Source organism: Cervus elaphus, chromosome 11 (assembly GCF_910594005.1).
Source record: "Cervus elaphus chromosome 11, mCerEla1.1, whole genome shotgun sequence".
NCBI classification, from domain to species: Eukaryota; Metazoa; Chordata; class Mammalia; order Artiodactyla; family Cervidae; genus Cervus; species Cervus elaphus.
The window spans coordinates 98,302,508-98,317,112 of NC_057825.1; the positions used below are offsets into that span (position 1 = coordinate 98,302,508).

Below are 14,605 nucleotides of genomic sequence, written 5' to 3' on the forward strand. Positions count from 1 at the left end.
ATTGGAAAAGTAATTACTATGGAAAAGTCTATATTATAGTGAATAAAGTGAATTTGGTCTGGTAAGCATAGTTTTTTAAAATTTGTTCTACTACTTGATACCAATTAAAGTTAGAAAATTCAATAGCAAGTTCATAGACTTTTGAATCATAAAAGTCAGAATTATTTGTATAAAATTTTAGTTTGTTTCTTTTTTCTGAGTAGATATATGACCACCCTGTCCACGTTGAATTTTTAACAATTAACTTGAATCTATGTCTCTGATTGGACAAATATATTGAGATTGTACAAGGATTATCAAGTTGATAATGATATAAATTTTAAAAAATGGTACTATTAGGGTCACATTAAGAGAAAAATAGTCTAGGAGGATATATTATTGGATTCTATACAGTAATTTTGTTTGCCCGGAATACTTTTGCAGGATTTTTAGAGAATCTTTCAAGGAATTTCTTTTGATAAAAGAGAGATCTTTTTAGGCCTATAAGCCACGTTTAAATCTTAACCAAGTAACAGCTGTCAGAAATACTAGAAATTCAGTTAGCTTTTCAGAATTTATTTAGAAGTGTGTTAAGTTGTATTTCCAAAGCATTTGTAAATATTCCATAGTAAGCAGTATTTTCTCTTTGTTTTTCCTCCATTGGCTGTGATTCTTTAAGGGGTTTAACAGTTTTGCTAATGGATATTTTAACCATATACTTCAGTATCCATTATGGCCAGATATGGAATCTGTGCCATTCTGTCAGAAAACAGAATGGGAAACCAGAGCTAAAAATACCCTAGAGAGGAACACATGAGTAAGGACGTATCACACACACACACACACACACACACACAAATACGCACACACACAGAGTTGTCTCTGATGATGGGAGCAGCACTGGTTGGGAACTACAGGTTTAATTTTCATCTTGTTACTTGGTTACTAGGAGTTGAAAATTTAAAAGGCAAAGTGAAATCTGGTTATTTTAGTGGAAGAATAATTTTTCTACTTTTTAAGGACTTAATGTCAGTGCTAAGTGTCTATGTGTAGTATCTGTTACTAGTTCCAGGATCAGCTAGTTTTTAAAGGAGGACATCTGGAAATGGTATTGATGGCATTAAGATATTCCCCCTCATCTCAGTCTTGATTGATTCCACTAATCCTACTCTCTCTCCACACCCTTGAAAAAGAAAAATAGAAATAATTTATTTCTTACACTTTTGCCCTAGGCCTGCTTACTAGCTTACACCTAAAATTGATAGTATACTTCTATAAGTAATCCCACTGTAACAGCTTTTTCAAGGTGATGTTGACGACTGATATATATGGTGTACTTTGTCAAGGTCATTATTCTTAATAACTAAATTTAATTTTACATGATTCACTTTCCTGGGTTTTATAACATGAAGAAGTAAGGAAGTAAATCAGTCCTATTTCCAGTAGAGAACCCAGTGCCAAATCATTGGGTTTCCTCCAAAAACAGAGTGCTTAAGGGGTTCTTATGTTGCTGGGTGACTGCACAAAACATCTTTTAATGGTATTTGATGTGATGATCTCATATCAATATACCTAAGTATAGTCTTTGTTTTGAGGAGCACAATCAATTGTTTTTATCCAGTACAGATACTCACATTGATAAATTAAGCATTAGTTTTAAAGCGTAGCAAGAATAGAACACAAGTGTTTAAAAACAACTGTAAATCAAAAAGGAGGTGGGAAATTCTTCTCATATATTCACTTTTAACAGAAATACAGTTTAAGATAATTTTGTACTTAATACTTATATTATTTTTCAAGGAAAAGACCATTTCAGGCATGAAGAATATCATTGCTGAGATGGAACAGGCATCAAGGTAAATCACTTACTCAAGAAAGATTTGATCACTTATTGGGGGGCAAAGTACTATGTTAGGTACAAAGATAGAAACAAGGGGCTTAGTGTTATGTATAAGATGCTAGCTCTCTAATGTTGGAAGGAGGCCTGAGTCTGTTTGAGGAAGTAAAGGGAAGATCTGGTGTTTGCCAAAGATAGGAAAGAGAAGAGCATTCAAGATAGAAAGAGTAGCAAAGAGCCATAGAGAACCACAGGTGGGGTTCAAAAGTCTCTGGAATGACAAGTAGGTAAATATGTTGGAACCCAAAGTGTAAGGGGAGAAACGAAGGAGAGGCTAGGCAGGCAGGCAGAGGCCTGTGATACAGACAGATGAGCCTGTGGGCAGTGAGAAATCACTAAAGGCTGGTGAGATGTCTTTTGTCAGAGAGATTGCACAGGCTGAATAGGTGTGAGAGACTGGCCTTAGGAGGCTGAGGGACAGGGGTGTGGTGTTTGTGAGGGAAAGAATCTAGGAAAATGCCAAATGCTAGTGATGAATACTAGACATGATGAACCTACATGGAAAAAGATTTTTCTTTGACTTTGAAGAGTTTCCAAGACCTTCTTGTAGGTATGTCTAGTAAGCAGTCAAATATGAGTCTAGAGTGTAAGGGGTGGCCTCTAGAAGCTGAGGCAGGGGTGGTCATTTCAGAGTTGTCTGAGTGTAGATAGGGTTGGGAGCCTCGGATATGAATAGGAACTGTCAGAGAGAAAGAAGTGCTGGCATGAGAAGAATCAGGAGGCTAAGAGTTAAGCCCTGAGAACCACTCATTTTCACAAGGGCAGAGGAAGAGGAGCATCTAGCATCTAGAGGTAGGGCAATGACTTTCTTATACTTGAACATCAGAAGTTTTGAATCTGTAACAAATCATTGACTACTGTGTGTATTTATTTGGCATCTTTTTCATAGTGTAATGTTGGCAACACAGAGAAACTTCAACGCACTATCTTTGCAGTATTTATTCCTGCAAATTTAAATGTGTTTAAAACTCTTTAAATGTTTTCATGCTGTCTATCTTCTGTCTCATGAAAATTTGTTATTCTGTTTCGGTAAAATGTCTCTTCTCATGTACTGCCTGATTTGTGGAATAGACAGTCTACTGAAGCCCTCATTATGTGTGAACAAGACATTTCCAGAATGCGCCGGCAGCTGGATGAGACAAATGATGAGCTGGCTCAAATAGCCAGGGAGAGGGACATCTTGGCTCATGAGAATGACAATCTCCAAGAACAGTTTGCTAAAGCTAAACAAGAAAACCAGGTATACTTGTTCCTAGAATCTTTTTCTCTGAGAAAGATATGTTTCTTCTGAGCTACAGCCCTTGTTTCATTTCATAGAAAAGCTCAGGCTTTGGAACTAGCCATTTTTAAAATCTTTATTACACAGAAAATAAATGAAATTTTCAAACATAAGGTTAAATATTAGAGAACAGGGGTGTACCATTTGTATTAAATCTTAGGAAGTACTTCCTTAGTGAAGGGTAAATATTGGAATAAACTAGCAAATGAAGATAACCTTCAGAAATGGTGAAGAAAAGAGTAGGTTTATTTGATGGACTCTTTGCTCTTAATATGAGTATATTGACCATGGCACGTTATTTGGTCCTCTTTAGCACTGTGATTCTTTTTAGGAAAATTTCTCTTATAATTAGTTCGTCTCTAAGCCAGTACAGTTCAGTTTTATCAAGAGCTCTCATTACCAGTATCACTTTTAATTTTATCATTAGAAAATTTTCCTTGAAAACTTTCTTCCCCCATTGAAATTCTTCAATACAAATGATTTCCTTCACTTTGCTGTCACTCTCAATGTGTTTAGTTTGCATCATAAAAGTCTGTATTTTTAAACTGTTAAATAATTTAATTTACATAATCAGATATAAAGACGCCAAGCTTTGTTAATTATTAAAAAGTTGTTTGAGGTGTTAAGGTATTTTTTTCAAAAGTTAATGAACACTGGGATCCTGGAACAGAAAAAGGACATTCCATAAAAATGGAAGGAGTAGGAATAAATTATGGACTTCAGTTAATAACTATCAACATTGGTTCATGAATTGTGACATGTACTATACTAATATAAGATGTTAATAATAGAGAAAACTGAGTATAGCCTATATGGGCATTCTCTATACCATTTTAATAACTTTTCTATAAATCAAAACTTTTAAAATAAAGGTTAATTTTTAAAAGTTAATAGCAGTAAAAACAAGAGATGTGAACTTATAGAATCTACTTTTGTGTGCTCTATTTACCGCTAAAGCAAATAGGCTAAAGCTAACTGTAACTAATATTTATGAAAATTAGATGAAAAGCTCTCATCTTTACCATGCAGTTATATGCTGTTAACTTTTTTTTTTTTTTTTTTACTGATTTTCAATATACTTTACAAATTTTATACTGTCTTTTACATGAAATTTTTAATGTAGCTGGGATAAAACCACATACCACTTTACATCATGCTTTGTTCTACATGAGAAGACAACAGAGTGAAGTATTTAAGACTCACATGAGTGCAAGTCCCCCTTCCTGGCTGTGTGATCATATCAACTGTAAAAATGGAGAGTAGATGAGAATATGACTGGCAAGAACTTAGAGCATCTAGCATTATCACTTGATAAATATTTTGTAACTGTTATTAGCTTACTATAACATCATAGTTGTTTGTTATACCTTAATAAACATGTTTCATAATCAGAAGAAAATTATTACCATAACAATATACAAATGTTCAAGAGTAAATTTTTCCTATGTTTGGGTCATAGGGCCCAAATGTAGAAGATGGACCCCTCTGTGTTGTTAAAAAACCCATATCATAGAAGATTTGGAAAACAGAAACCTTAAAATAATTTCTCGCTCAATACCACGATTTTAAACAAATTGAGATGTTTTTAGTGTTTAATCCTGATTTTTTCAAATATGCATTAACATTTTTCTCTGTTATTAAAAATTTTTTCCAAACTTTTTCATGGATGCATAATGTTTTGTGTGGTTTTACCACTAGGTGGATACTGTTATTTATTGCATCATTCACCTAATGAATAAATATTGTCACAGAGCAAATAATTCCTTACTAGACATTCCTTTTCATTAGGTTTTATAGATTTGCTTTCAAATGGAATCAAACGCTTATGAGGTGTAATTTTTAAATTAAGAAACCTTCTGAGTGGACATGAGTATAGTGACTACCCATGTATCCATTTCTTACCTTTAACAAAAGCCAACGTATTTGTCTTTCTTGTTTTTATGAGCTTTTAAAAATGTCTCTTAATACATCACCAGGTAGAAGATCACAGATTTGCTTTCCTCAAATTTACATTTATTCCAATAGTACATAAAAATGTACATTCCTTGCCATATCTTTGATTGCTAGTAAATTTTAACTTTAAGTATTATCCGTTTGTGGTTCCTTTTTTGTGAATTGCGTTTGGGTTCTTTGTCCACTTACTCTTAGGACTCCTGTGTTTTCTCACTGTTTTTATATGAGATTTATGTATTAAGTATATTAATTTTATTTATCATATTGTAAATATTTAAATATTTATGGTGGTTTTGATGTAGAACAATTTTCAGTTTTTTGTAAAATCTGTCTTTGTCTCATAGGCACTGTCTAAGAAACTGAATGATACTCATAATGAACTTAGTGACATTAAACAGAAGGTTCAAGACACTAATCTGGAGGTTAATAAACTGAAGAATATATTAAAGTCTGAAGTACGTATACATTTATTTTCCCTTTGGCCCAAGATAGCTGAATTTGCACAAGAGCTATTGATTGATTGCACTCATAGGAATGGCTGCATCAAGTGCATTTCTTTAATGCGTAGCATATTCTAATGTTGACAATTGTGTGTTAACTATATATTTAGAAGGTCACCAGTATCCAGAAAGGTAACTCAAGAATGCACCCCTTTTGTTTTGCCACTTAACCATTTTAGATAAGTAGAACCCTCCTAACTGGATGGAGGACAAGGGGCCAGAATCAACATGGGCTCACTTATATTTGGAAATGGTAATTGACAATTACAAACCTTTGACGAAAGAGGCTTCACCTGATTGCGTAGCAAATCAGAATTGATCACTCTGTTGTGGGACCATCTATTTCTTAGGGCCAGAGGGCAATGGCTCTCTTCTCCATTTCTCTGTTAGTAACCAGTTGACATAAAGCTGTAGGGCAATTTTAAAAGAATGATATACAGTAAGTGCTACAGAAAGTTAAAGAGAGTAAAAATTGATGTGAGTAAAATTCAGTTTATGTACACTGTACCATGTATCTCCCAAGTACATACTCTGTACACAACTGTTATTTTTAGTACAGTAATAGGAAACACACATCTGATTCCTACTGGCACATCGGGAATATCTGAATCTTAAAAGCCAATACAGTAGATTAGTATGTTAACTTAATCAACAGACTTGGCACAGATCCTCCATATTGGTCAAGGTACCATTAGACCACAAGGTGGCGATATTAACTGAATTTCAACCAATCTCATGATTAATCATATTTGTGAGAACTTAAATCTTGATTTGAAAGTCTTATACAATTAGAGGTGTTGTTTATTGTAATTTTGGCAATAAATGTAGCCCGTGTTTCTAAACTGTTTACTAACAAGTAGGATAGAAAGAGATCAAGGGTCCTTTAAATTAATTATCAGAATTATAAATAAGTTTTTAGAATGGGTTAGTCAAACCATACTATTAAAATAATTTTTTTAAATGTATTTTGTAAAAGTAGCTTCATAATTATTACTCAACATAGTCTATTGTTTGTGGAGCTGATTGTTTTCTTTTAGAAATAAGCTCCTACTTTAGTCAGTCTATAGGGTCTAACAATGTGGTTCTTATTGTACGCCCAGTATATTCATTCATGTATATTTGGTGGGCTTCCCTGGTAGCCAACTCATAGGTTCTAACAATGTGGTTCTATATTGTACGCCCAGTATATACCTGAATGTATATGTATGAATAGTGTTTATCAGCATATTTTACTTCTGAGCAACTTCAGGCAAGTTGTTAGAACAGAGAGCAAAAGTGAGTCATAGAACAGCCTGTGGTGGAGAAGATTAAGGCCTGGGTTATGAATGAAAGGCAGGAACCAGATAGGAAATGCACCAAACCCAGAGATTTATCAGAAGCTGATGCTTAAGATATGCAAGCGGTCAGAAGCTCTGTAGTCACAGTACCGCCCAAAAGAGCAGCTGGAACCCCGGAATACATAGATACAAAAGGTCAGGTCAAGGCAGAAACTCAGAAACCAGACCAGCAAGTAGTCAGCAAGCAGATATATAGGGAAAAGAGGCAATGAGGAGTCTTGTTTAAACCAAAGCAAATGTAAAAACATATTCATTGAGGTGTGGAAGATAAGAGTAAAACCATAACCGTACTAGAGTGTGTGTGACTCAGGAACCAGGGCAGATCCTTGGCCCATTCCCTTTTGTTAATTATTAATGGACCAATTTTCTAAATTGAGAGTATAGATAGGATTCCTTGAGGTTATGCTATAGATGGTCCTCTTGACAAGTAAATTCCTAGTGACCTGGCAAATAATATTTAATTTGCATCATATGTTTAACATTTTACTCTTTTAAAGTAACACGTAAGATTTACTTTTTAGGAATCTGAGAACAGGCAAATGATGGACCAACTCCGAAAAGCCAACGAAGATGCTGAAAACTGGGAAAATAAGGCCCGTCAAGCAGAGGCAGATAACAATACCCTCAAATTAGAACTTATCACTGCAGAGGCAGAGGGGAACAGATTAAAAGAAAAAGTAGATGCCCTCAATAGAGAGGTCGAGCAGGTAAGTCTGGGAAAATATGCTGGTTGTACATCCTGCATCATATTTAAAAGAGTTTTGTTTAGCTTTCCATAAATTAAGTGTATAACAAACACTTAGGTTATCTAAGTATACTGTGAATTGTAGTCTCTCTGTTAAGTGTTCTCCACACTGTTTCTCTAATCTTTTACCTAAGTTAGAAAGTTAAGTCGCTCAGTCATGTCCGACTCTTTACGACCCCATGAACTGTAGCCCACCAGGCTCCTCCATCCATGGGATTCTCCAGGCAAGAATACTGGAGTGGGTTGCCATTTCCTTCTCTAGGGAATCTTCTTGACCCAGGGATTGAACCCAGGTCTCCCGCATTGCAGGCAGACGCTTTAACCTCTGAGTCACCAGGAGAGCCATCTCTTACCTAACCTGCAACTATTAATAGAATAATCTTTAGCATTTTAAAAAATTAGAAACTATTTCAAGCATACAAAAACAGTGTCCTCCCCAAAAGTAATATAAAAGGCCCACATAAGCCCATGTCCAAGGTTGAAGATGCTAACATTTTGCCATTTTTATAAAGAATATATTTATCATTTAAATAAAGTGTCTCTTTATTTAAAGAAACAAAACATTGCAGACCCAGCTCCACATCCTTTTCCTCCCCCGCTCTTGTGGTTGGTGTGTAGAACTTTGATGTCAGTGTATAACTCTCTTGCATGTTTGTACTTTATCTACATACCTGTCACCCACAAATGATGTATAATGTTTTGTGTGCTTTGAGTTTTGGGGGGTTTTGCTGTTTTCTAAAAAACTTTATTAGGGTCTAGCTGCTTAACAATGCTGTGTTGGTCTCTGCTATCCAGCAGAGTGACCCAGCCATGCGCACACATGGACCCGCCCTTCTGTGGACTTCCTTCCCGTTTAGGCCACCACAGAGCCCTGAGTAGCGCTCCCTGCGCTGTAGAGTAGGTTCTCATTAGTTTCCTATGTCATACATGGTCTCAGTAGTAAGTATGTGTCAATCCAATCTCCCAGTTCATCCTATCTCCCCCTTCTCCCCCTTGGCACGTATGTTGTTTTCTCTACATGTTTTCTTTCTGTGTCTCTGTTTCTGCTTTGTAAATAAGACTGTCTGTACCAATGTTTTTTTTCAGATTCCACCTGTGTATGTTAATATATATTTGTTTTTCTCTTTCTGACTTACTTTGCTCTATAATAGGCTCTAGCTTCATCCACTTCATTAAAACTAACTCAAATGTGTTCTTCTTTATACCTGAGTAGTATTCCATTGTAATATATGTACCACATCTTCTTTATCCATTCCTCTGTCAATGGACACTTAGATTGCTTCCATGTCCTGGTTATTATAAATAGTGCTGCAGTTAATTCTAGGGTGCGTGTATCTTTTGGAATTGTGATTTTATCTGGATATATGCCCAGGAGTGGGATTGCTGGATCATATGGTAGCTCTATTTTTAGTTTTTAAAGGAACACCCAACCTGTTTTTCATAGTGGCTGTACCAATTTATTGAGACATTCCCACCAACAGTATAGGAGGGCTCCTTTTTCTTTGCACTCTCTACAGCATTTATTGTTTATAGATTTTTTTGATGATGGCTATTCTGACAGGTATGAGGTGATACCTCATTGTAGTTTTGATATGCATCTCCCTAATAATTAGTGATGTTGAACATCTTTTTCATGTGCTTTTAAGCCATCTGTATGTCTTCTTTGGGAAAATGTCTATTTAGATCTTCCACCCATTTTTTGATTGGGTTAATTGGCTTTTTTTTTTTAATATTGAGCTGCATGAACTTCTCCTATATTTTGGAGATTAATCCTTTGTTGGTTGCTTCGTTTGCAAGTATTTCCTCCCATTCTGAGGGTTGTCTTTTTGTTTTGTTCATGATTTCTGTTGCTGTGCAAAAGCTTTTAAGTTTATTTAGCTATTACTTTTTTATTTAGCTATTTATTTATTTAGCTATTTACTTTTTATTTTCACTATTCTAGGAGGTGGATTGAAAAAGATCTTGCTCCAATTTATGTCAAAGAGTTATGTTTTCCACCAAGAGTTTTATAGTATCTGGCCTTACATTTAGGTCTTTAATCCATCTTGAGTTTACTTTTGTCTATGGTATTAAGAAGTGTTCTAATTTCATTCTTTTACACGTAGCTGTCCAGTTTTAACTTCCTGTTTTAAGTTTCATAGAGTTCTTCTCTTATTTTTTTTCTTTTCTTCTCCTTCCTTTCAATTTGCTTCTTTTTCCAGTTTCCTACTGTGGAAGCTTAGATTATTGACTTTAGATCTTTCTTCTTTTCTAATAAATGCATTCACTGCTACAAATTTCTTTTAGCTACTGCTTTCACTGCATGCCACTAATTTTGATAAGTTATGTTTTACTTTAGTTAAAATATCAAAATATTTCTCTTGAAATTTCTTTTCTGAGCCATGTGTTATTTAGAAGTGTGTTGTTTAATCTCCACATATTTGGGGATTTTCCAGTTATCTTTCTGTTATTGATTTCCAGCTCAATTTTACTGTGGTTGGAGAGCATACTTGGTATGATTTATATTTTTAAAAATTTGTTAGGCTGGGACTTTCCTGGCAGTCCAGTGGTTGGGACTTCACCTTCCGAAGTGCAGGGAGTGTGGACTCAGTCTCTGTTCCAGGAGCTCAGATCCCACATGGCCCAGGACCAAAAAACTAAAGCATAAAAAAAAGCATCAATATTGTCACAAGTTCAATAAAGACTTTAAAAATGGTCGACATCAAAGAAAATCTTTAAAAAATTGTTAATGTATGTTTTGTAGCCCATATGTAGTCTCAGTTCAGTTCAGTTCAGTTCAGTCGCTCAGTCGTGTCTGACTCTGCGACCCCATGAACCACAGTACGCCAGGCCTCCCTGTCCTGGCGTATGTAGTCTACTTAGAGAATATTCCACATGAGCTTTAGAAGAATGTGCATTCTGCTATTGTTGAATGAAGTTTCTAGAACTGTCAGTTCCAGCGATTGGTACTGTCCAATTCAACCGTGTGGTTACTCATTTTCTGCCTGCTAGATCGGTCAGTTGCTGATAGGAGCATGATGTCGTCTCCAGCTGTAGTTGTGGACTTATGTGTCTCTCCTTGCCACGCTATCATTTCTTCCTTTATGTATGTTGACATGTTGTGTTGTTAGGTGCATACACTTTATGGGTTGCTATGTTTGGTGAATTAAGCTTTTTATCATTATTTAATGTCTCCTCTTTATCTCTGGTAAGTTTCCTTGCTCTAAATCAGCTTGTTTAAAATTAACTACTCCAGCCTTCCTTTGATTTGTGTTTGCATCTTTATATTAAAGTGAGTTTCTTGTAAATACATATAGTTGAGTTTTGTTTTTTCCCCATTCTGACATCCTGATGTCCATTCACATTTGCAATGATTATAGATATAGTTGGGTTAATAATTATCATATTTGTGACTGTTTTCTATTCATTGCCCTTGTTTTATGTTTCTTTTTTTTCTTTCCCTCACTTACTGCTTTTCTGGTTTTAGTTGAGCGTCTTTTATGATTATATTTTATCTCCTAAATTAACATATCAATATACTTCTTTTTTTAAACTTTTAAAGTGGTTACCCTACAATTTTCAGTATACACTTATGACTAAGTCTGCATTTTTAAATAGCACTATATGACTGCAGGAATAGTGCAAGTGTCTTTAACGTTGTGTTTGAAATTCCTCTCTCCCATCCTTTATAACATTACTGTCCATCAGTTTACTTATCCAAGAGCTATAATCACTGAATAAATTCTTGCTATTGTGTTGAACCAACTGTTATCTAGTAAATTAGTTAAAAATAAGAAAAATAAAAGATTTTATTTTACCTTAACTCATTCTGTCTCTAATGTCCTTCCGCTATTTGTGTAGATATGAGTTTCTCACATATGTTATGTAACTTAATTGAAAATCTCTTTTCAACTTTTCTTCCAAGGAAAATCTACTAACAACACAACCCAGGGATCGAACCTGGGTCTCCTGCATTGCAGGCAGATTCTTTACTGTCTAAACCACCAGGGAAGCCCATGACCACCATCAGTTCAGTTCAGTTCAGCTCAGTCCCTCAGTCGTGTCTGACCCTTTGAGACACCATGGACTGCAGTACGTCAGGCCTCCCTGTCCATCACCAACTCCTGGAATTAACCCAAACTTAGGCCTGTTGAGTCGGCGATGACATCCAACCACCTCATCCTCTGTCATACCTTTCTCCTCCTACCTTCAATCTTTTCCAACATCAGGATCTTTTCAAATGAGTCAGCTCTTCGCATCAAGTGGGCAAAGTATTGGAGTTTCAGCTTCAGCATCAGTCCTTCCAATGAACACTCAGGACTGATCTCCTTCAGGATGGACCAGTGGATCTCCTTGCAGTCCAAGGGACTCTCAAGAGTCTTCTCCAACACCACAGTTCAAAAGCATCAATTCTTCAGTGCTCAACTTTTTTTATAGTCCAACTCTCCCATCCATACATGACTACTGAAAAAACCATAGCCTTGACTAGATAGACCTTTGTAGGCAAAGTAATGTCTCTGCTTTTTAATGTGCTGTCTAGGTTGGTCATAACTTTTCTTCTAAGGAGTAAGTATCTTTTAATTTCATGGCTGCAGTCACCATCTGCAGTGATTTTGGAGCCTAAAAAAATAAAGTCTGTCACTGTTTCCACTGTTTCCCCATCTGTCATGAAGTGATGGGACCAGATGCCATGATCTTAGTTTTCTGAATGTTGAGCTTTAAGCCAACTTTTTCACTCTCCTCTTTCACTTTCATCTAGAGGCTCTTTAGTTCTTCTTCACTTTCTGCCATAAGGGTGGTGTCATCTGCATATCTGAGGTTATTGATATTTCTCCAGCAATCTTGATTCCAGCTTGTTCTTCCTCCAGCCCAGCGTTTCTCATGATGTACTCTGCATAGAAGTTAAATAAGCAGAGTGGCAATATACAGCCTTGACATACTCCTTTTCCTATTTGGAACCAGTCTGTTCCATGTCCAGTTCTAACTGTTGCTTTCTGACCTGCATATAGGTTTCTCAGGAGGTAGGTCAGGTGGTCTGGTATTCCCATCTCTTTCAGAATTTTCCACAGTTTGTGGTGATCCACACAGTCAAAGACTTTGGCATAGTCAATAAAGCAGAAATAGATGTCTTTCTGGAACTCTCTTGGTTTTTTGATGATCCAGATGATGTTGGCAATTTGATCTCTGGTTCCTCTGTCCTTTTCTAAAACCAGCTTGAACATCTGGAAGTTCATGGTTCATGTATTGTTGAAGCCTGTCTTGGAGAATTTGAGCATTACTTTACTAGCATGTGAGATGAGTACAGTTGAGCAGTAGTTTGAGCATTCTTTGTCATTGCCTTTCTTTGGGAGTGGAGTGAAAACGGACCTTTTTCAGTCCTGTGGCCACTGCTGAGTTTTCCAAATTTGCTGGCATATTGAGTGCAGCACTTTCACAGCATCATCTTTCAGGATTTGAATTAGCTCAACTGGAATTCCATCATCTCCACTAGCTTTGTTCATAGTGATGCTTCCTAAGGCCCACTTGACTTCACACTCCAGGATGTCTGGCTCTAGGTGAGTGATGATACCATCGTGATTATCTGGGTCATGAAAACGTTTTTTATATAGTTCTTCTGTGTATTCTTGCCACCTCTTCTTAATATCTTCTGCTTCTGTTAGGTCCATACCATTTCTGTCCTTTATTGAGCCCATCTTTGCATGAAATGTTCCCTTGGTATCTCTAATTTTCTTGAAGAGATCTCTAGTCTTTCCCATTCTATTGTTTTCCTCTATTTCTTTTCACTGATCACTGAAGAAGGCTTTCTTATCTCTCCTTGTCATTCTTTGGAACTCTGCATTCAAGTGGGTATATCTTTCCTTTCCTCCTTTGTTTTTCGATTATCTTCTTTTTCACAGCTATTTTGTAAGTCCTCCTCAGACAGCCATTTTGCTTCTTTGCATTTCTTTTTCTTGGGGATGGTCTTGCTCCCTGTCTCCTGTACAGTGTCATGAATCTCCATCCATAGTTCATCAGGCACCCTGTCTGTCAGATCTAGTCCCTTGAATCTATTTGTCATTTCTACTGTATAATCATTAGGGATTTGATTTAGGTCATACCTGAATGGTCTAGTGGTTTTCCATACTTTCTTCAACTTAAGTCTGAATTTGGCAATAAGGAGTTCAAAATCTGAGCCACAGTCAGCTCCTGGTTTTGTTTTTGCTGACTGTATAGAGCTTCTCCATCTTTGGCTGCAAAGAATATAATCAATCTGATTTCAGTGTTGACCATCTGGTGATGTCTATGTGTAGAGTCTTCTCTTGTATTGTTGGAAGAGGGTGTTTGCTATGACCAGTGCATTCTCTTGGCAAAACACTATTAACCTTTGCCCTGCTTCATTCTGTACTCTAAGGCCAAATTTGCCTGTTACTCCAGGTGTTTCTTTTTTTTTAAATTTATTTATTTATTTATTTTTATTTTTTTTTATTAGTTGGAGGCTAATTACTTCACAACATTTCAGTGGGTTTTGTCATACATTGACATGAATCAGCCATGGAGTTACATGTATTCCCCATCCCGATCCCCCCTCCCACCTCCCTCTCCACCCAATTCCTCTGGGTCTTCCCAGTGCACCAGGCCCGAGCACTTGTCTCATGCATCTCACCTGGGCTGGTGATCTGTTTCACTATAGATAATATACATGCTGTTCTTTCGAAACATCCCACCCTCACCTTCTCCCACAGAGTTCAAAAGTTTGTTCTGTACTTCTGTGTCTCTTTTTCTGTTTTGCATATAGGGTTATCATTACCATCTTTCTAAATTCCATATATATGTGTTAGTATGCTGTAATGTTCTTTATCTTTCTGGCTTACTTCACTCTGTATAATGGGCTCCAGTTTCATCCATCTCATTAGAACTGATTCAAATGAATTCTTTTTAATGGTTGAGTAATATTCC

At 36.2% G+C, this 14,605-nt stretch overlaps 1 protein-coding gene across 6 annotated transcripts in view; it reads left to right on the forward strand.

Annotated features, from left to right (window-relative positions):
- The window catches only part of TSGA10 (testis specific 10), a 92,962-nt gene that overhangs the window by 54,436 nt on the left and 23,921 nt on the right, over positions 1-14,605 (forward strand). For all 6 annotated transcript variants that reach the window (XM_043918627.1, XM_043918625.1, XM_043918624.1 and 3 more), the window contains 4 exons: positions 1,780-1,835; positions 2,948-3,116; positions 5,453-5,563; positions 7,467-7,652. In XM_043918627.1, coding sequence (XP_043774562.1) covers positions 1,780-1,835; positions 2,948-3,116; positions 5,453-5,563; positions 7,467-7,652 — 522 coding nt within the window. The remainder of the gene's footprint in view (positions 1-1,779; positions 1,836-2,947; positions 3,117-5,452; positions 5,564-7,466; positions 7,653-14,605) is intronic.